This window comes from Mustela nivalis (genome assembly GCF_964662115.1).
Source record: "Mustela nivalis genome assembly, chromosome: 1".
Classification (NCBI taxonomy): Eukaryota; Metazoa; Chordata; class Mammalia; order Carnivora; family Mustelidae; genus Mustela; species Mustela nivalis.
Window position 1 is genome coordinate 178,363,136 of NC_139020.1, and position 21,537 is coordinate 178,384,672.

Here is a 21,537-nt window from a genome sequence, read left to right on the forward strand (position 1 = left end):
GCAGCACCTAACAACATTTTAGACATTTGCTAATAAACTTGCCTTCTGTTTTCCTTCCTTGCAATGCCTACGGTCATGGCGCCTCGGGCTGTGGTCTTGCCGACTCGTTCAAGCTAGACAGGCTCAGGCTTGGGCAGTGCTTGGATGGAATCCCTCCAAAGACAACTCAGGTGCCGGAGACTCGGTGGTGGTGATTCAGCGTCTGGCACTGGCTCCAGCGAGGAGCAGCCAACCAGGGCCTCAACAAGGTGGTTATAGGGCCCTGTGTTAATAGGTGTATGGAGTAGGAGTATGATGGTGGGGGTTTTTGTCTCCTCTTATAAGAGACTTCAAACAGACTTCCTGACTGTTTAGAGCCATTAAACTTATTTCAGCTGATTTTGCAAGAGGATCATAGATATCCTTCCTTTTTCTTTTTGTCTCATGAAAATTCCTAACCTTTACCTTCTTTGGCAGCAAGTATCCTCTATGTGGATACTTAAATAATAAAAATTACTCATAACTGCAAGCAAATATAAGGTTTTCTGACCCCTTTCTGCCCCTAGGTGTCCTTTGGGGGTGGGACTTGTAGCAGAGTACCTCTCCCTGTGTAGGGCCTTCTGATATGTCTGTGTCCTTATCTCTGGTACTTGGGGTGTGGGATCGAGTTTGAGCCCCAAGGCATGAATGCTGGCGAATCACCATGAGATGAGCACAGGGGCCCAGTTCGTTCTCTTTCACACCAATTCTTTAAAAAAGAAAGAAAGAAAAAGGGAAGGAAGGAAGAAGGAAAGAAAATACTATCTGTCATCTTTTCTTTTGGAAAACACACTCTAATTGGTTCCCAGCATTAAAAAACTCCCAGAAGGTCTTTACCTTATTTGTTGCATTTTAAAGTAAAGCCAAAGTGAAAAACTTCAGTATTAAGTGTCGTAGCAGTGATAACCATCCTGTGTGTAGCGTGAAGAAGAGAAAGTGACATCAGTAAGGATTTGGGAAACCCGGCTTGAGCAAATAGGGAAGGTGGAGGTCCCGGGTGGTGCAGATAATAAAGACATGGCAGTGGTCCAGGTGGCGGAGGGATGCTGTGTCCTGGCCTCCTCTCTGCCCACCCCCACACTCGTGGATGACACAGCCCGTGCAGGTAGGACCATGTCAGTAGGGATCTCTGACTTTTTCGTTTCCTCTCCTTTTGGATTACAACTCAGAAGCATAATGTTCGAATTCTGGAGACATGGGGTTGTCTGCGCTCCAATTTTTTTCAATCATGTCTATGTAGAGATTGTCTCGTAAGCTCATTTGCAAAGGCTGCGGAACATCTTGAGAAACCCGTCCCTTCTAAGTATCAGCTGTTCTGGAAGGCTCCCAGAGGATACAATACCTTCTCCAGCTGTTAGCGCTCTGAGGATGGACAAAGCGTGGACATGGAACCTTTCCCTTCTAGGGCACTGATTCAAATCCAGTGTCCCAGCTCATCTAAGGCCTTGCTGTCTCTCTGCTCTGAAACAGTGGGTGGTCGGGGGTGGGAGTCAAGTCAAGTGAATCAACAGTGTTGATTGAATGATATGAATGTTCAGAGTCTATTTGCATTCTCATCAAGTAGACCAAACAGTGACCAGTGCAAAGAGACTCTGATAGGCTCTCTGATGATTTTTTGGTGGTTGTTACCCCCATATAGGAATATTTTAATGTTTTCTTTTTTTTCTTCCTTTTTTTTTTTTTTTCCTTAAGACATTAGTGACATGACTTGATGGTCTGCTATAGTGCTTTCTTTGTTTTTGTATCTAATGTTTATACAATCACTAGAGTCAGAATCTTTCCTTAGACAAATCCCTCTATGAGATTAGCTTACTTTTCCATTTTCCTGTGATAACCAAGTGCTCCATTTGTAAATCACTCCCCCGCCCCCCACCCCCAGTTGGCATTCCTATTGGAGACCTCACTGCCTCGGAGTGCTGTGGATTCTGTATGAACGCATCTACACCTCTAGTGCTATCAGCCACTGACCTTTCTGTCCTTTTCTAGTGACCCACAGGCACTCTTTCCATCCTGCCCTGGAGTGGTTACTATCTTAAGGAAGGAGGTGATGGAGTTTCTCTGCATACTCAGTTCCAGGTCTGGCTACAGAGCGATCTTCAGATTGTGTTCATTGATGAGCCCTCTTGTTAAGATGGTAGTTAGTTGCTGGGTTGCCCCAAGATAGCAGACGATTTTATACAGGAAGAGAAACTCTCTAGAGGTACTTGAGGTGCATCAAGAGGTTGAGAAATAAAGACAAGAACATGACTTCTTTCCTCCTAAGCTTCCCATGCTGTGTTTTATTGCTAGCTTCCCCCCCTCCCACCCCCATACGCACAGTGACTGTTGATTAGCCTGGGAAATTATCTGAGAAACAGGTTTGATCTTGAGGGGTGGGGAGAGTCTAGGAAAAGAAATTAGAGGAAGGGTGGCTGACTCAGAGCAGCCTTTGAAGCTGGAAGTGGGACAACTTGTCAGGGCAGACAGGAAATAACCGACTTTTCTCCACTGGCCAATAGCACATGCTGTCTTCATCCTGATGGTGTTCGAGACCTCACAGCCAATTGAAGGGATTCATTCTGAACTGGTGTAAATTATCTGTGAGAAGAAACACGTATGCAAAGTTTGCAACTCGTTTTAAATAGTTTCAGAAAGAGGAGCACACGAATGTATTTTGTTTTCCTGTCCCAGTTCTTTCTGGAAAATCAAATAGGACTTTGAGCTTTAAGAACAGTGAGTGAGTAAGGTCCATGCATGTCAGCTAACTTCTAAGCTTATTTTGGGCAACTGATTGCAATCTTTGTTTTTATGAAATTGTGTCCAGTGGAATCTTCGGGGGAATCTCAGAATACAGATAGCAACCCAAGGCATGGCTCGGCAAACTTTTCCTGTACAGGGCCAGGGAGGAAATATTTTAGGCTCTGCAGACCATACAGTCCGTGTTGAAAGTACTTAACTCTGCTTGGTGTTTCAAAAGCAGCCACAGACAGTGTGTAATGAAACAAACACGACAGCGTTCCAATAAAACTTTATTTGTGGATACTGAAAATTGAATTCTGTATAATTTTCACATGTCACCAAATACTCCTCCCTTTATTATTTCCCCAGCTATTTAAATAAGTAAAATCCATTCTCATCTCGTGGGTTGAGCACTAACAGCTGATGTGGGGATTTGGTCCACGGGCTACAGGTTGCTGACCCAAGACCTAAAACACTGCGGTTCATATTTTTTTGAGAACCTCCAAGTATCAGTGCTTCTCTCAGGCCTCACCACTGAGTGTGTAAAAAGACTCGCGTAGAGTTTTTCTCTTTCTGCCAGTTTGCTTTACATATATGTGTGTGCTTATTCCAGTCATATTTTATATAAATTTATTGCTGTTTCTTAAAATGTGATAAACATGTTTTTGAACATTGGCTGCCTTAATAAACATGCTGAACGTGGGGATACCTGGCCCCTTCTGTATAAACACCTGCTCTGAACTTCTGCTATAAATAGCTCAAAAGTTGTAAAGATGCTTGTGCGAAGCGTATCTTATAAATAACAGTTGGCACTTACCAAGAAGGTGAAGGCCCTCCAGAGAATGACATAGTTTTGAACCCATAGACTTGATGGTGTATCAGAAATGCCTAGGCCCCAGTTAGTATAGGTGCATGACTTGCAGCCAAGGACACCCCCGGACTCTTGAGTACTCCGAACTGGTTGTGACCCACAGAGCTTTGATCATAAGGCAACTTTGACCCCTTGCGCCAACTGGGGCATAGGTAATAGCCAAGGCAGAGAGGGAGGCTGGCAAGTTCACAGATAAAGAGAGTACATGCACGCCTTCCATCCCCTTCCTCTGTTGGCTCACAGAGCCATTTATTTTATCCGTTGAAGGAAAATAGATGTGAGTGTGTGCATCGGGGCTTTAAGTCCCTGGTTTTATCGGTCACCCCCTTTCTATGACATCTTCAAACTACGTCTTTCTTGTAACCTGAGTCTAGCACTCAATACAGCACCAAGTTGTCCAGTGCCAAGCAATTGTCACATCTGTTATAAAGGAAGTGTTGACTCAACCCAGCCCAGGAACCGCCATCAATAGTGAAAGGTCTCCAGAGATGGGATGGGGCCTTTTAAGTTATTTATATTAGCAGTTAGTCTGGAACTGGAGTCAGAGTTGATCTTTGCTTCTTAAGAGATAAATTCTTTCATTTATTCATATCCTTTCTCTTTCTCCCCCTGCCCCTCACCAACTCTCTTTTCTTCTCCCTCATACACGCACAAACACATATCCCTGCATCTTTTTATACTGTATCCAAAGGATCTCGTTTTTCTTCAAATAGGATATCATAACTTCTCTCCATATGTAATTGAGGTATCATTATAAAAATGAGAAATGTTCTTCCTCCCTCTTTAGTTGTATTGGAACATATCTCTAAGGCTGGCTGTCAAGTAAGCTTGTATGGGTAACTCATGGTGCAGTTTCCAAAGAGGGTCCCATCAGTCATTTCAGACTTGGCACTGACTAACAATGAACAGGAGATCAAACATTCTTGACTTTCCTATAATACCAGAGATTTGTATTATAAATTATGTAATACAGCTCATATTATCATGATAATTCTCAAATGCGTAGTCTAGTACAGTAAGGATTTATGTTCTCTTCTTTTTTAAGACAATTTAAAATCTAGATCACAGTGCTTTACATATACTGGAAATCAGAAAAGCAAATGTCCTTTGGTGGTTGATTTCACAGCACTTTATAAGTTCTAATAAATGATCTTTTTTTTTTTTTAAAGATTTTATTTATTTATTTGACAGAGAGAGATCACAGTAGGAGAGAGGAAGGGAAGAGATCACAGAGAGAGGAAGGGAAGCAGGCCCCCTGCTGAGCAGAGAGCCCGATGTGGGACTCAATCCCAGGACCCCGAGATCATGACCTGAGCCGAAGGCAGCGGCTTAACCCACTGAGCCACCCAGGCGCCCATAAATGATCTTTTAATGGGCTTGCTGAGACCTCCGTTGATTTGGGGGTGGGAGAGGATAGGTTTAATACTTTGCTCCAACTTTGTTCCCATAATCAGGATAAGGTCAGGGAATTGTGAAGCAATCCATAACAATTCAGATCAAGGGGAATAATTTATATTAGTATTGCTTCTCCATCCCAGATATTTAAAATTATTTTGCATATTTACATTCATTTTGAGAATAAAATTCAGAAGCCAGTTGGCACATATGTCCACCTTGTATTCTTCTCTCTTTGGTAGTTTGACTGAAAAATCACCTGTGCTCCTACAAGTTCCTAAGCCTTTTCTACCCCGAGTTGCTGTCTTTGATTATCATCTTCATCAGGGCTCGGTATGAAATGCTGTAAGGTAGCTGGAGTTCATTACATGATTATTTAAGTTCATGTGCTCCACGTTGGGTCTAAAAAAAAATGTTGTACACGTATGTGATTTTTTTCCCCTAAAACCAGGAAAATAATCGCAAGGATTTCACTAGCCAATTTTGAAATGTTATAGAGCCAGCTCAGTAAACATTGGTTGAAAACTTAGGTTTGAGTCCTATACTTTCCTTTGCTCGAGTATACTTAGGAGAACATAAGAATAGTTTTGTGCGGCGTGTGTGTATGTTTTTTAAAAAGACACTAAATACCATCCCTTTTGCCAAAACGAGTTCAGTGCACAGATTCTCTGAGACTTGGTTATTTAAAGACTGAGTACCTGTTCTCCAAATACTTGGTGACACACAGTAAATAATTTTAACGAAGGTTGGTGACTATGGAATTTGCATCATTTTTGCCTTGCTTTGCTTGTTCTGTTCTAGTATCAAATGTCCCTACTTTCTCCTCTTCCCCACCATGTCTTCCTCCGTACTCTTTTCCTTGTCATCTACAGTCCCTCTGCCTGCCCTTCCAGGTAGCAGCCAGACCCTTCCTTGTTCATCCGTTCATTTCTCCGGGAACTCTGAAGCAAGCCCCTGGACTGTGTAGCTGTTCCCTTCCCTACATGAAAAAGCCGTAAAACCCTCATGTGAAGTAGTTAAGAGAACATATATAGTAGGAGGAAAGGCTTTTGCTCCTGCAGGCACCTTGCAAAGGGGACTATTTTTCTTATATGATATAAATGAAATCTTCACTCTGCCCACTTTTACACCTACGCATGTACTAAGCGTCTCCAAGGAGACAAGGAAACCCGGAGTCCAGTGATGGTGAATCCTTCTCGGAGACAGCAGGCTGGAGTCTCGGGCAGCTCTCCCAGGCGTCTTGGCTTCCAGATGCCCCTCTCAGACAGCCTCTCTTCTGGAGGCTCTTCCAGGCAGGCTTTCTCGAACATGTCTCTCCCTTCACAGATGAGCTAGCCTGTACGTTACATCTGAAGGGCTGGTGGTGGTTGAGTTCAGTAGGCAGAAGGCCTCCCTGGGACAAGGTGGGTGGGTGTCCCAGGGAGGCGGGACGGGAAGTTTCCATCTTTCCCAAGATTTTTCCTTGTCACCTCTTTATCTGTGCATCTGTTTCATGGCCTCCCTGTGTGCCGTTTAGGCACAAAGGCACCGCTCAACCTTACAAAATGTCTAAAAAATACTCTTTGTTACAGTAGTACGGTCGTGAGCTCAGTTAGTGAAGTTGTCCTTTCAGAAGCCCTGCCCTTGCGGATCTGACATTTTTTAGTGTCTGTCATGAACAGTCCTTCTTGATTACTCTCTCTTCCATTCCCCCTGAGTTCAGTGCACAGGGCCCTCCAGGACATCCTACCTTTCCCTCATTCCGTGGTGTCACTATGACATTTTCTGGAACTACATAACATACCTGAGTGTTTTAAGCAAATGAAGTCTTTGTTTCTCTCTGAGGAATGCACTATCATCATATGTCCATTATGCACACTTTCAGCGACTTCTAGCATCAGATCCTTTGGCTGTGGTGACCACATCTACTGGTGCATCTTCTTTTAGGCACCAATATTTAGTTACTATGTAGAAATTATTATTGATGCAATCCCCAAGAAATCCCATTCTGTCTCTAAACTCTAAGCATGTCATTAAATGAACAGTCCTGACATCTCTTCCACATGAACATTCTTGGTTCTCAGCCAAATTAACTCAAATAGCGTAACTTCTCATGTGATTTCTAGCACACTGTCTGCAAACTTCCGTCTTCTGTTGCTGATCCGGCTGCCCTCTTTAGAAAGGTGTGGCATTATTTCTGTTAAATTATTTGACAGTAAATGTTCTCATGAGGGTTTCTTGATGACACTTTTCTTTTTCTTTTTTTAATTGAACGTTTAAAAAAGATTGGTCAGTCTGTTTTCTGAACTTGGGAGGACTCTGCTGTTTACCTTTTGCTTTATGCCCAGTTCATATTACTGCTCTAGTTTCTGCCTTTAAATAAAAACCACCTATGTTATGAGCTTCAAGGCATCATTCTATATTAGGCAAGATCAGTTTTGTTCACAGGTACATAATGTACCTTTTGAATTGACCTAGAGGTCTCATTGGCTACTTTTTTTTTTTTCTTAGATAGTCTCTTCAGGTCACCTTGAGTGTATCTTACCTTATTTGATTTTCCTTCTCACATACCTTTTTCCATAGTGTGTTTCACCATTGAGCTTCTTCTCTTTATCTGGGCTCAGAAGAGGTCAAAGTCTTACTTCCTTTTGACTCGAGCTCTCAAGTTCTCCCAACAAATTGGAGGATGAAGCTGCCTCCAAAAAATGCCCCATTGTCATCTCCTAAATCTGCGCCTTCTGTCCAGGTCTTTCCTCACTGCTCTGCTTTCCTTCCTCAGGGTGCCAGTCATTCATGGTCCCAGTTATGTCACACTGATGGTAGGAATAGAGCATCGGCCTGGGTGGATTGCTCTATCTAAGGAACTGGCTGTACCACTGACTCCATCTGAGAAAATGTAAACCAAATGTGGAAAGTTCCCCAGCTTAGACTGCTGGGAAGTTTTGTGGGCTGTTTCATTGGCCTGGAAATGCGAAAGTCAGGATCCCATCCTCAAGTGTACTTCCTGGAATCCTTTATGTGAAGGAAGCCCCGAACACAGCAACTCACACCAACATGTTTCTTCCATTTTTCCTTCCAGGCACTTCAAGTGGCCAGACAGCTTCTCCTTCAGCAGCAACAACAGCAGCAAGTTAGTGGATTAAAATCTCCCAAGAGGAATGACAAACAACCAGCCCTTCAGGTGATAATTCTTTTTGAAAAAAATTGACGTTATACACTTTGGGAGAGCTGATACGCCATTCAGAAGTAGATTGTGTTGGGAGTTGCAAATCACGTATGACGCTCTTCTGCAGAGGGTGCATTTTTTTAGTTTACCAGCAGAGGATAACATTTTGGAAAATAATGTCTATTCAACCAAGAGTGTGGTGGTTGAGGAGAAGATCTTCTAATGAGTTGCTGTAATAGGAGGATGAGTTTTGCAGGTGTGGGTTGCTTATCAGGGACCATGTAGACCAAGAAGAAAAAGTTTCTGGTACTCAGGATAGGTCAGTTCCTTCTCTTGTGGTGGGGCTGGAAACACAATACCCACACCCATAACTTTAGTGCAGTGGTTTTCAACTGGGGGAGATTTTAGTCGCGCCACCCCCCCCCCCCAACAAGGGACAGAGAGCAATGTCTAGAGATAATTTTTGGTCGTCCCACGGGGGACATTGGACACCTAATAGGTAGAGGTCAAGGATGCTACTTAATTGATCATACACTGTACGGGGAAATTCCCCACAGCACAGAACTGTTTATCCCAAAGTGTCAGTTGTGTCAAGAATGGCTAAGAGGACTGAGGAAGATATGGTACTTTTAATTTACCTAGTCATCAATGTAATATGTATTTTGTTCTTTAGCGGATATTTTCAGAATACCTCTCAATCACTAATGACAAATTGACGGGTGATTTTCATGTAAAGATATCAAAAGAGACAGTTTTAGCAACTTCTGATTTCAGCCCCATTGAGGGCAGGGGCGAACGGTGTAGAAAAAAGGGAGTTCGTAAAAATCTAATTTGGATTTTTGACTCGGAGTAGAAAAGTGGCATAGAAATTTCAGAGATACTTGATGGAGGCTGTTCGTGCCCACACCGGAGGCAGGGCACTTGCAGGTACGACGTGATTCAACTGCTTATGGAGCTCAGAGTGGGCAGCCTGAAAGCAGGAAGTGAAGAGGTGTTTCTCACACTAGACATTTGGGGACAGAACTTGTAGATGGTAGCTGTTGGGTATAACTTGGCACCAGTGACTGTGACCATGAGGTCAACCCAAATTCCAGCTTGTGTTGACTTTTCTCAGATCAGAGTGAACCAACACCAGTTCCCAAATTATCCTGCAAAGATCTAACTGACGTTTGGGGTGCAAGTCCTAGTTCTTCTACATCTGCTCAGGAAGCCGTCGCCGTCTAGGTCAAGTTTGACACTAAAGTAACCCTCTATGGAAACAGTTGGGTGACAGTGCATATTGTTGACTAACACTTTCAAAACCAGTTAGTTACTTGGTAAAACATCATCACCAATCCCTAGCCCTTTTCACGTGTGTGAATGCTGGGGACATTTTTAATGAGGTACAGGGCCATTGAGGTCCCATGTCAGGTGCTATAAGAAGTGCTTTGTTGTGCAGATGTCTTAAGAACAGCTCTGGAGGATGAAATATGACTGGGTTGACCTTTCAGCTGTGAGCTTATTTGTCAGGATTCAAATAAGTTGAAAGGATCAAACTGAACAGTTTCCGTAGTCAGACTGGGAATTGTGTTTCAGAGGTCAGCTGCGGAGGCCACATTGCAGATTCCAGAACATAGCCAATTGTTGGTACATATTAAAGTGTTGGGGCATCTCCTGCAGACAGAGACACAATTAAAATTCTAATTTATTAATGTATACAGGGAACTAGCCCAGCCTGTCACTCAGTGATTCAAATGACTGTCCATTCTTTTTGCCTCCCTCTTGGAGCTCTAACAGCCTTAAACATACCGTGAGTCCTCTTGAATTTATCAGACTTCAAGTGCATTGGAAAAATGACAATATATTATTGGGGGGAGGTGGTACTCTCACACGTAGTAGAGCTTTGGTTAGGGATAATTTTAAAAAGTACACACATACACAATCTGTCTGATGCACTGCTCGGCAGTATTGAATATCACATGTAATTTTTTTATACTAGACTTATATTCCCTCATACTTGCTTTTTAAAGACATATGGCATTTTTAGGTAACTTCTTTTCCAAGATGAACGAAGTTGCTTTAGGGCTAAATATACGAAGTAAAGTTTCAGGGGATTTCCTTCTGAGGGCTCATTTTCTTGCCCGTTATAAGGTTTTTAGCCACCAGAAGAGTATGATACAGAGAGCTTCATTTTTCTTGGCAAAGACAGTGTCAAAACCAACCTAACACATTCTGCTGAGCTCTTCAGTCTGTATAGAAAGTGCGGGGCAAGGGGGCCATCTTGAATTCTGGTTTTGCTAAATAAGATGTTTTGAGTGCCTTCCTAGCCCTCCGTGGGAGAGTTGACAAGCATGGAATTTAGACCAGGTTCAAGAGTTGATTGGGGGGAAAAGAATAAAGAGTTGGTTGACTGGTTGTGTGCGCGTGTGGCTACGTGTATGCCTGTGCGTGTGCGTGCACCTGTCATGTGCGTCATAGACCGCGTCTTGCCAGCTGCCCGGTCAGGTCATACGGATTCAGCAGGCTGTCTTAGGTTGGCCGGCCTTCCACGAACAGAGGGTCGCGTGGTGTACTACTTCCTTATAAAAATACGTACAGAGACTCAGTGATTCACAGAAGGAATAACCTTCACATCGAAAGAGATCTTGCCATTCCGTGTCCTCGCTGGGGACATCTCAGCCAGTGCGGCTCTGAAACGAAAAGGAACTCCTATAACAAACCTAGCAGTGTTCATCTCTGTTCTTCATACCCTTCATAACCACACTGAGAGACCTGTTTTAGCAAATTTCAGATCTTCCGCATAGAGGAAGGCTTGACAGGGAAGAAGAATTTGATCGGCTGATTGCTTGAGGGGGAAAAAAAAAGGAAGAAAGAAAGAAAGAAACCCAAATCCTCAAATATACTGTGACTTATATTTTAGGCATATCTCACACTTCCCTGCTTTATGTTTGGCAGCGTTCTCCAGTTTCACAGGCTGATGATAACAAACAAAAGAGAATGGAAAGTTAGAGGAGGCTCTCAGTGGTTACTCGATAGAGATCACAAAATGTAGTCGAACATCAGCAATTTGGACTAATTTCAGGAAGACGAGGGTAAATAAGAGAGAGAAACGCTCTCTCCAGATACACATGCAGAAGTCAACCTGAGCTGGCCACATTCTTGGGCGATGTGTGGTTTACAAAATACAGGCATGAATTGGGTATAGATATTGCTTTTGAAGTTCTTAAAAAAACATTCTACTTAGTAACCTAAATCGCCCCTCCTTTAGTCTCTCGAGTTGCCTTGCAAATTTTTTATGAATGATCCAAATGAAAACTGAAAATTGGCCCCATTGTAAATTCATAATCAGGAGGATCTGAATTTATTCAATGTGATGCAGTGAGCATTTCTGGGTCAGCCTCAACGCGCAGGGTATCCCGCTGATGCTTAGCTACATGAAACTGCCAGGGGTATAGACCCTGCCTTCAGGAGGCTTATGAGTTGTAAAAGAATTAACAAGGTTTTGCTGCAGAAAAAGAAAATTATATGTGGGTAAAAATAGTAGGCTTGCTTTTATAAATATTTATATGCTTCTGAAGATTGCTTAAACAAGTGAAATAAATGCTTAACGGTGCAGGTGTGCTCATAACCTCGAAAATGTGTAACTTTACTGGCTGAAGATTAATTTGTGAGTAGATGAGCAATTTTATTGATCGGATTTTGGAACTTTGACCACCGTTTCTGGGTAGTAATTCATTTTGGTTCTTTAAGCATTTTAGTTGTTGGCACGAGTACATAAACTGGAAGGAAATCAAATGACACATTTTCTCCTAAGAAAGTAAAAGTACATGTGTACTCTGGCAGCATGAGAGTCAGGAAAGAAAGTAAACCTTGTGTGTTGCTTACAGCGGAAAGCTGACCACAGTTTCAGGCTGTCTATAAAGAATTTGAACTTGAAACCGGTCATCGGAGATTTTCCCCTCCTGCCCCTCCTCTCCCTTCCAAGGTTACATCATGTGGGAGCCCCTCACCCAGGAGGCCATTTCACTGGAAGGAGGATAGTGAAATCCGCTGGAAGTGCAGCTGTGTCGTCCAGTTGGAAGCTCGGGATTATAATCAGGGCTTCTGCTTGAAGCGGAGGAGGTTAAAGTATAAGATCCAGCAGGTGGTGGGGTTTTTTTTTTTTAATTTTTTTTTTTAGCATTTTTATTTGCCGTTATATAAAACATGCTTTAGGCAGCATTTTTGCTTTGCATTAATGCCACATATAATCTTAGTACCTCATATCATTTCCACCTTATTCACTAAGGAATAAATGGTAAGAGGAAGCCTTTAAAGGAAACTATGATTTTATGTTGTAGATAGTGAAATGGAATGGTTTTGAAATACTGACCCTTAAAAAATATCCCTATACATGCAATTAGTAAAGCAGATAATTCAGGAGAAGGAGGCAGATTTTTTTTTTTTTTCCTTAAATGTCTGGAGTTAGCCTTGTCTAGAATTGGCATCCCTGACCTTAAATTGATATGAGGTATTGAAATTTGGGTACCTTTTAAGATGTCATTGTTACCACATGTCTTTGGAGAGTCCCCAGACCCTACAAAATATCTCTCAGTAAGAAACAATAAAATAGAAATGATGCTTTAAAAATGGCTATTAAGTCTTACAGATTATACACACCATTAAAAGTATGATAGAAACAGTGACCCCGCCCCCTCAGGGGAAAAAAAAAAACAAAAAACGCATCTGCACACAGAAGTTTGTATCAGTTATAAGGGTTTCCTGAACCTCAAGAAATCTATCCCGTGACCCGGGTCAGATACTCTTGCTTTCAGAACTTTTTTTTTTTTTTTTCCTAAAATAGTATGTTTTGTCCTTGCCTCCAGATTTCTGATCTGAGTTGTAATGTAATGAATTAGCTCCTTTTTGCTCTTTCAGCTTCAGCAGTATATAGGATGAGCCTGTGTCCCAGCCCTTCCAGGATATCCCTGGTCTATGGCTGGTGCCAGAGTGTATTTATTGGCATTTCTCATGTAAAGCATCCCAGTTTAGACCTTTAATTATATGATCACCCTACCTATATGCATCTAAGCATCAAAATTCAAGTGTGATGCTAATATTCTATTTATTTATTCTTTAAGATTTTATTTATTTGAGAGAGGGAGATAGAGCATGGGCAGAGAGAGGAGCAGAGGCAGAGCGAGAAGCAGGCTCCCCGCCGAGCAGGGAGCCCGATGCGGGGCTTGATCCCAGGACCCTGAGATCATGACCTGAGCCGAGGGCAGTTGCTTAACCAACTGAGCTACCCAGATGCCCCATGATGCTAATATTTTAAATGTGAGCATGTCTTTGTCACCATGTGCATCTATCACTATAGGTGAAGATAATGAATGTTTAGGTAGTGCTGAATGTGGACCATCCCCATAGCTGCCCTGGGGTCTAGGAACTGTCCTTAAACTGTGCTATGGGTGAGGAAAAGGAACTCACAAATGTTACCTGACTTACTACAGCGCATCCAGGCAGGTACGGCACTAGGATGGGAAGCCAGGTGTTCTAGGACCACAGACGACCGGTATACCCTCAGCAAGTTCGCTGTAGCTTCCCTTTCCATGTACATTTCTCAGTATCTACGGAGCGCCCGGTTTGCCACCATAAGCAAATGCTTCTATTTTCCATAGCATAAGCAAGAATAAAACCAAACCACCAAATTCCACTGTAAATATCAGGATTTCAATTAAAAGGACTAAGATCTGTGTCATTATCCCAATTGTCGCCTCGTCTGTGTATGTGTCTCTGTGGCGAGCAACAGCAAAGAAAAGTTATTTGTCATTCTCAAGTCTGAAGTGCTCTTAGGAGCTTCCATGTGTTGGAACATGGAATGGTATGTTATAATCATTGTTGGGGCTAGGAGGTGGGGAGGGACAGAGGAAAAAAACATACTTGACTGGTCAAAAATGTGTAAATTGCTGACAAAATGACACATGTAATTAAGAGTGCTCCTACCATTTTACCTTGTGGTTTACACCTCCAGTGTTGAAAAAGAGAGCGACTCCCACCTCGCTAATTACCATTATCACTGAAATGCTAGGGTTGGAGTCATTAGTTCCATGTGCATTTAATTAGAGGAAGGCTGAAATTGGATTTAACTTATTACTTTTTCATGGATCACTTTCTTGTCATCACTTCAAATTGGATTGCAGCCCCAGGTAACTAATTATGAGAGCCACAGGATCAAGAGTGAAAAAAAAAAAAGGTAATTAGGAATAACACTGTCGGACCCTTGCTGGTCGTCCACTTGTGCTTTGGAAAAAAGGAAGGGGGGAAAAAACCCAAGCCGTATTTTGTAGTATTGCAGATTAGGGAGTGAGAGGTATGCGTGGTTGCTAGGCATCATGGGAACCCATCACCACCCATAGTGGCTTCTGTGATATACAGCTGAGCTGGAGTTGTCGCATCCACATGGTTCCACAATCAGCTCCTTAATACCTAGATTAAACTTGCAAAAGCAACAGATTGGTTGTAGGTATGAGGCATCCCAACAACCGTGTAGTCTGGGGGGCCTCCCATACATGATTACAACAAAGCTGTCAAGACGTCTCTGAGCCAAACTACAGAATATTTTAAGTACAGGGAGTTAGAATTTAATGAACGTGTTAATGTTCCAGAAACATCATTCATATCTGACAGGAAGACGTCTCAGTCAGCACAACAGTAAGGTTTAAGGTTTATACGTCGGGAATTTTTGTCAAAGTTTCCAGCAGACCGTAATATTTGGACCATTTACGGCGCTTCTAGTTTGTTCCCTACCCCACCCCAGTGGTGTGGATAGGCATGCTTGCTGAGGTTCTGTTTCTCCTTCCGCCCCTATCAAAAATACTTTAAAACAAATTATATTGTTTCCATGTGCAGAGCAGAATTCAGAACTGCAAGCAATCAATTTTATTGACATCGTCTGAAAAAATGTTGGTGACAGTTGGAGGATGTGATAGGGTTGGATTTTTAAAGTCACCGGTACTAACTGGCCAAAAAACAAAAAAGGTTTGTGTGTGTGTGTGTGTGTGTGTGTATTTGTTTTGTTTTTTGGGGTTTTTTTGAAATGTATTATCATATTCTCATAACTCAAAAGAAGTCCTGTGAGTTAGACTCTCCCATGAAGGGATTCTTCTTTGATAGACAGTGATGGCATAATGAGAAGACTTGTTTTCGAGCCTCTTGGTTTCCTTGAAGGGAGAAAAATCTTCCCAGAGAAGTGAATCACCAAGGAAAGATGGCTAGAGTTTCTTAAGTTGTTTAAAATCGGTTTTAATGTTCTGTTAATGTAAGCAAATAATTATGATTCAGTCTTGGGTGACTTTCAAACCTGGGTAAGTGGGACTTGCTCGTTATTTTCTCAGGAATATAGAGAAGTGGAGACCACGATGTGCCCACCTGACAGAACCACTTTATTTATTCCCCAAGTGATAAAATACTCTTCCTGGAATTAGGAGTCCTTTTCTTTTTGAACCTTCAGAGCAAAATCTCAAGAACCAAAATAGTAATCATCAAATCTAATGCAGAAAATTAAAGCTTTTTTTTTTTTTTTGAACATCTTAAGTTGATTTAGAATTTTTGTACACAATATTCGTCTGTGGTTGAAAGGGGGCACACCAAGGTCAAGTGATGTAGTGTTTTCCATTTTTCCATATGAGTCTCACAGTGTGTGATAAAAGCAAACTCCTTTATTTTGTAAGTCTGCTGGAATTTCTGATGAAGTGCAGAGGTCACGTTCGCTGTCAATTTGAGTAGCCAGCATTTTTTAACTACTGTTTTTTCTTCCCTTCTCTGTGTGTCTTTTCTTCCCTGCCCCCACCCCCATCATAAACCGTGGTACTTTTCTGACACATGCACAGTGAAGTCTTCCAATCTGAAACTCATTAGCACACAGCATTGGACCCTGTCCAGTGGTTAGAAAATTTCCTGAAGCCCAGAATAACAGCATTTGGTGTAAGCACCACGGACCAGCAGTGACAATGGGGGTAGTCGCGTTCCTCTGGCGCCCGGCCCGGTCGGGAGAGCCAACTGACCATGCAGTGCAGCGAGACAGAGGTCGTGCATATGGGATGGGCTCGAAAAGTTTGGTCCTTGGAGAAATAGGCTTCTGAAATCACAAGGCAGTATCTTTTCCCCCATGCCTATCATTTCAGTTGGTTTGGGGGTATTTATCAACGTAAGCTGCAGGAACATGAAAGCAAACCCTTAGAGAAAGACGATGAACACCAACTTCTACAAAATAATATTTTCACTTCTGTAGCTATTGGGTCATACAGAACCTACGGATTGAATGAATTTGTTCAGACTTTATTCATTGCCCCTCACTTTCTCCAGGTAACATGACCAAGGTGAAATCCTCATCCTCCCATTAGAAAAATTACCCACTTCGCCGTGGGTGAGGATACTTTGAGCCAAGCTGTCAAGCAGGAAACGGAGTCCCACAAATGCGGTAGTAATCGTGTTAAATAGCAAGCATGGAAGCTGGACTTTCCAGCAGCCGACCACTACGAAGGGAACATCTGGGGCTCGATTCCGTTACTATTCCCATTTTGCAGATGAGGAATGGAGGGCCCAGAGAAGTTAACTTGCCCAGGGCCAAAGAGCTGGTGAGTGGCCAAGCTAGGCTCGCAGCCCAAATAGTCCGGCATGCAAATCTGTGCTCTTACCCGTCCCATTCTGCCGACTCTCCCCAAGCTACTGCCCGGGCCTCGCGGGCAGGGGCAGCGAAAGGAACAGAGTCAGAGTTGCTGATGCCTACGGCTCGTCACCAACCACTAGACCACACTGTCTCCTAATTTGGACATATGTTTATGGGCATATTTGAAAAATAGTGCTTGTAATTGAAATATGCACTTTCTAAAGGGAAATGACGCTTGGGAAAGAGTAGAAAGGCGGGTATTACTCAAAGTCTGCAGACAACTCTGCAAGTGATTGTCTAAAGGCAGCCGTTGAAATTGAGAAGCAGTTTGGAAAATGTACAGTTTGGGAAATTTGTGTACCAATGTAATTACGGTAGTTGTGAGTTGATGTCATGCCTGGTAACTGTTTTTGTATTGCTTGGGCCTTTGTTACCGAGCTGTGATATCATGAGCAAACTATTATAAACATAGCATGGATATAGCATGCTTGTGTAACAAAAGATCGGGAACTTTTATTAAGTTTGTTTTCCTTGTCATATTGTAAAAATTTATTATGTGTACTGTGTATATTAGAAACAGATTCGGGTAATTCTGTCTAAATGAAGTCATCCCGGCTATTTCCAGACTGTCTGTTTTTGGTTGTGAATAATTTTCATACATCAGATGGTTGTCATATTTAGTCGCTCTCAAAATTTTAAAGAGAACATATCCCATTTTGAACTTGGGGTGGACTTTAGCCGCCCTGCTGTTGTGATTGTGTGAGTTTGAAATTACTGCCCGGTGAATTATGGAGACTGAGTACAAGTCATTTCTAAAGGGTCTAGGCCTGCTCCCTCCTATTCATAACTTTTCCCTCCTTCATCAAAAGAACAGATTTTTAACTACTTAAGTAGTAGAATTTAAAGCTGCCAGCGCACAATTGGGCAAAGACTGCCAGCGCTGGTTCTTTTATGTTACATCCCATTGAGGAAATTTGGTAAACATTCAAGCAGACAGAGCCCAGCATTTATCGTTGTCGAATGGTAGAATGTGGATTTTAAATGGGTCGTTCAAAAACTTCGGATGACTCAATCCTTCCCAGTTACTCTCCCTAGCTCCTTTTGCTTACCAGGCTTTTACAACCTGAATATTCTGCCTGCTGCTTCAACTTTTTTTTTTTTTTTTTTTCCCAAACCAGCCGTTTTTTTCCTTCTTAAACTCCCTCGTATCTGGCTTTTTTCCTCGTCATTTTCTTGAAGTTTACTGTCACTAAATTCAGTGGCCAGGTCTCTGTCCTTCCCTCAACCTGTCTGACTTGCTCACAGCTAAGTCATACTTTGGCTAACTCAGCTTTCTGGAAATGGCTTTTTTGCAAAGTCCTTTAAGTCCAGGCCCACCCCACCCCACCCCACCATACCCCAATCCCCAGTCTCCAGACTGCTCCCCTTCTGTTTCCCAGTTCTTTTCCAGAAGCCAAGTTCATTCTTTTCCCAATGTTCCCTTCCTTTGCTGTCCCCCAGCGGTGTGTGGATCTGTCGGCTTTGCCCATCCTGTTACCTCTGCACCAATGAGGCCAGGCCTGTTTATACCCCTTCCTAACTGCCTGTCTGTGGCTCTCCGCTCAGGATGACAACAGCCGCAATTATCTCTAATTCAACTGATCACTTTTGTCACCAGGCTCTGTTAGTCCGAGTCATGAGTCATCATTGACTTATTAGTTCCCTTCATCCCTACCACATTATCCATCATCGGATCTGCCATTTTTCCTTCCAATGGGTACCTTCTGTCCATTCCTTTCTTCATGTTTCCCCTGCTGCTACCCTCCTGTTCCAGAGTTCAGACCTTCCGTTGGCACGTGCCTATACCTTAGCAAAGAACCCTCGCCTAGCCTCCTCTAGCCCCTCGGAGGACCTCCTGCGTATCCCCTATCCCCTCTCCCGCTTTCAGCTTTCCATAAATGCTATTCAGAATCCCTTTCCAAAATCTCTCAGTGACCCTCTCGTATCTAACCATACCAAGTGTAAATTCTGTGGTTTTCTGTCTCGTTCCTTAGTATTCTTGCTTTGGATTAAATCAGACGTCCTGAGAATGTTGTCATCCTGGGGAGGGGGAAAAGGGAAGTTCAGAGCCATGATTGCTTCTGTCAGGAGGGGAATATAAGCACAGTCCACGTGATAACATTTCAGAGTCCCCAAAATCCAGGTTCGTAAATATTGCTTATTCTATTGCTTACCATTTAGACAGAAGGCCCAGGTGATTAAATTGTGTTTTGAGTTTAATTCCAAGAGAATGAGATCTCTGTGTTCTTCAAAAGGAAACTAAGGGTCATGTGATATGCTATGCTCTCCCGGATCTAAATTCTCCACTCTGTTGTCCCATGCTTCTTTCTCATTGCTATCTACTCCTGCAGCCTCGCGGGTTCCTTCTCATCTTCTCTGGACATGGGATCCAAAGCCAAGACATTCCTTTGTCTGCATGAGGAACAGCCTCCTATTCAGACCTCTTGAAGCTCCTTTCAATAAGACGTTGGTGAAATTATGTCTGGGTTGTTCTTTATTTGGTAGCATAAAGGAATTGTTATGTATGTTATACATAACAGAATTAAGAGCCCGAGCCACATGGACAAAGAGGTTTCGTTTGATCTAGGTGCCAAGGTGCCTGAAGTGCTATTTGAAGGGTTCTAGAATTAGGATGGCCTCTGCAATTAGTTGTCATGATCGATTAGCCTTGTCTGCCATGGACACTGCGGTTGCGGTGGTGATACGTGTACTTTCTACTTGCCAAGCTTGGCGTACACTTAACTGACATAGTCTCTGCCGATCACATACCAGAGTAGAGAGCTGCTTGGGGTGTTTTTGTTTTTGTTTTTTTGGTGTTTTGTTTGTTTGTTTGTTTTGTTTTTGTTTTGTCTTTTTTTTTCCTGGGAAAACAATAGATCCATTGGTAACTATTGAAATTTAAACATGTACTTGTCGTCTTCCCTATATACTTACCTAAGATTAAGCAAATTGTATTTTTATCCAGAAACTATACCTAGTCACCATCAGAAATGAGGTGTGATATGCCTTTAAAGGCACAGGATCTTGTGCCCTGGCTCACTGTGCAGATCAGCAAGGTGGCTGAGAGTTTCAGAGATTTGTGTTTCAGAACACTGTGCAAGGGGCCACGTCGTGATTAATAGCATGATCTCTGATATGAGGCTGATGTGAGGCTTCAGTCCCAGCCATACCCTTAAACTGCTGTGTGACCTTGGAGAAGTAGCTTAACCTCTCTGTTTCCGTTTTCTCATCTAGAGAGTGGAGCTGATTACCTCACCTACCTGAAGGTGATCACGAGGATGGAGTGATTAATGCATGAGAAGTGCTTGCACAGTGCCTGGCACATAGTAAATTCTCAGAAAAGTGAGCTCTTCTCATAAGTATGTAAACTCTTTTTTTTTTTTTTTAAAGATTTTTTATTTATTTATTTGACAGAGAAGGATTTACAAGTAGGCCAAGAGGAAGGCAGAGAGAGAGGAAGGCAGAGAGAGAGGAGGAAGCAGGCTCCCTGCCAAGCAGAGAGCCCGATGCGGGGCTCGATCCCAGGACCCTGGAATCATGACCTGAGCCGAAGACAGAGGCTTAACCCACTGAGCCACCCAGGTGCCCCAGTATGTAAACTCTTTTTAAAGGGAAAATGAATACATATTAAATTCGGCATTATGTTTTAATTGACTTGATACCGGTCCCTTTTTAAGCCAGTGTTGTAGCAGAGTAACACGGACTATCCTCTTGCTTGTGGTAAACTTGCAGTTAACCAGACTTGATGGGAAGATGTCAGGCTCCTAATCTCTAAAATAGGGATAATCAGAGTGTCTGTCCTATGAAGTTGCCAAGAAGATTAGCTGAGTTACTATAAGGAAGTAGTCTAGGATGGTACCCGGCACACAACAGGTGCTTAATAAATGTTAGCTGCTGCCACAATCCCTGCTGCTTCTGTTATCAGCATTATCCGCCTGGAGCCTGGTTTTCCTCAGTGTGTCCATTTTAGCATAAATGAGGGTCATGTTCTTCTGAAAACTCCTATTCTGGTCTTTCTTTTGTCCTTGTCTTTCTGGAATTTTCTATGAATTAATGCGAGGTCATCTTCCCAGCTGAGGAATTAATTCCTCATCTGAAATGTGGACACTCTGTGCCATTCCACACCCTGCCCGGCACGGGGTCGGCAATCTGTAGGTGGCTCTTTCCTTCATGAATTAGTGAATGCGCGTGTGGTAAATGAATGAGAGGGAAGCATCGAAGCCAAGAAGGGAGAAAAATTGATGCCGCTTTAGGGGATGAGGCTGCAGGCCCATTCCAGACTCACAAATCTCGAGGAACTTTCCAAGACCAGAAACACAGCATTGAAAGAATCCAGCGTCATTCCTGCCCAAATCTTCGACTGGTTTGATGACACGAATCCTGCCAAGTATGGAGTGAAACTCACAAGACGCCTGCGGTGCTGTTTGACTGCCCTGATGCTCTGTGCTTGCCTTTGTACATTTGCTAATCTGTTTAACGCATAATATTAATGGCACAGAACTTTAACTCCTAAGTGTAGACAATTAAAGGAGACCAAAGGCAAAGTACAGAAATGTATTTGGTGTCAAGATCAAGTTCAGTGAAGCGTAGCGAAGATGGAATAGATTATTACAAGAACTTGGAGGGGGGATAGAAAATCTCCCGAAATCTCTCATTTTGAAAGGAATTGGTTTACTTGATTATTTGCAACACTCTCACACTCAGGAAAATCTAAGACAAATGAAA

General features: G+C 42.7%; 1 protein-coding gene across 39 annotated transcripts in view; it reads left to right on the forward strand.

Moving 5' to 3' along the window:
* The window catches only part of FOXP1 (forkhead box P1), a 495,436-nt gene that overhangs the window by 333,429 nt on the left and 140,470 nt on the right, over window positions 1–21,537 (forward strand). For 37 of the 39 annotated variants that reach the window (XM_082698650.1, XM_082698622.1, XM_082698634.1 and 34 more), the window contains one exon: window positions 8,061–8,162. The exons of the other annotated variants lie outside the window; for them this stretch is intronic. In XM_082698650.1, coding sequence (XP_082554776.1) covers window positions 8,061–8,162 — 102 coding nt within the window. The remainder of the gene's footprint in view (window positions 1–8,060; window positions 8,163–21,537) is intronic. 39 annotated transcript variants of the gene reach the window in all.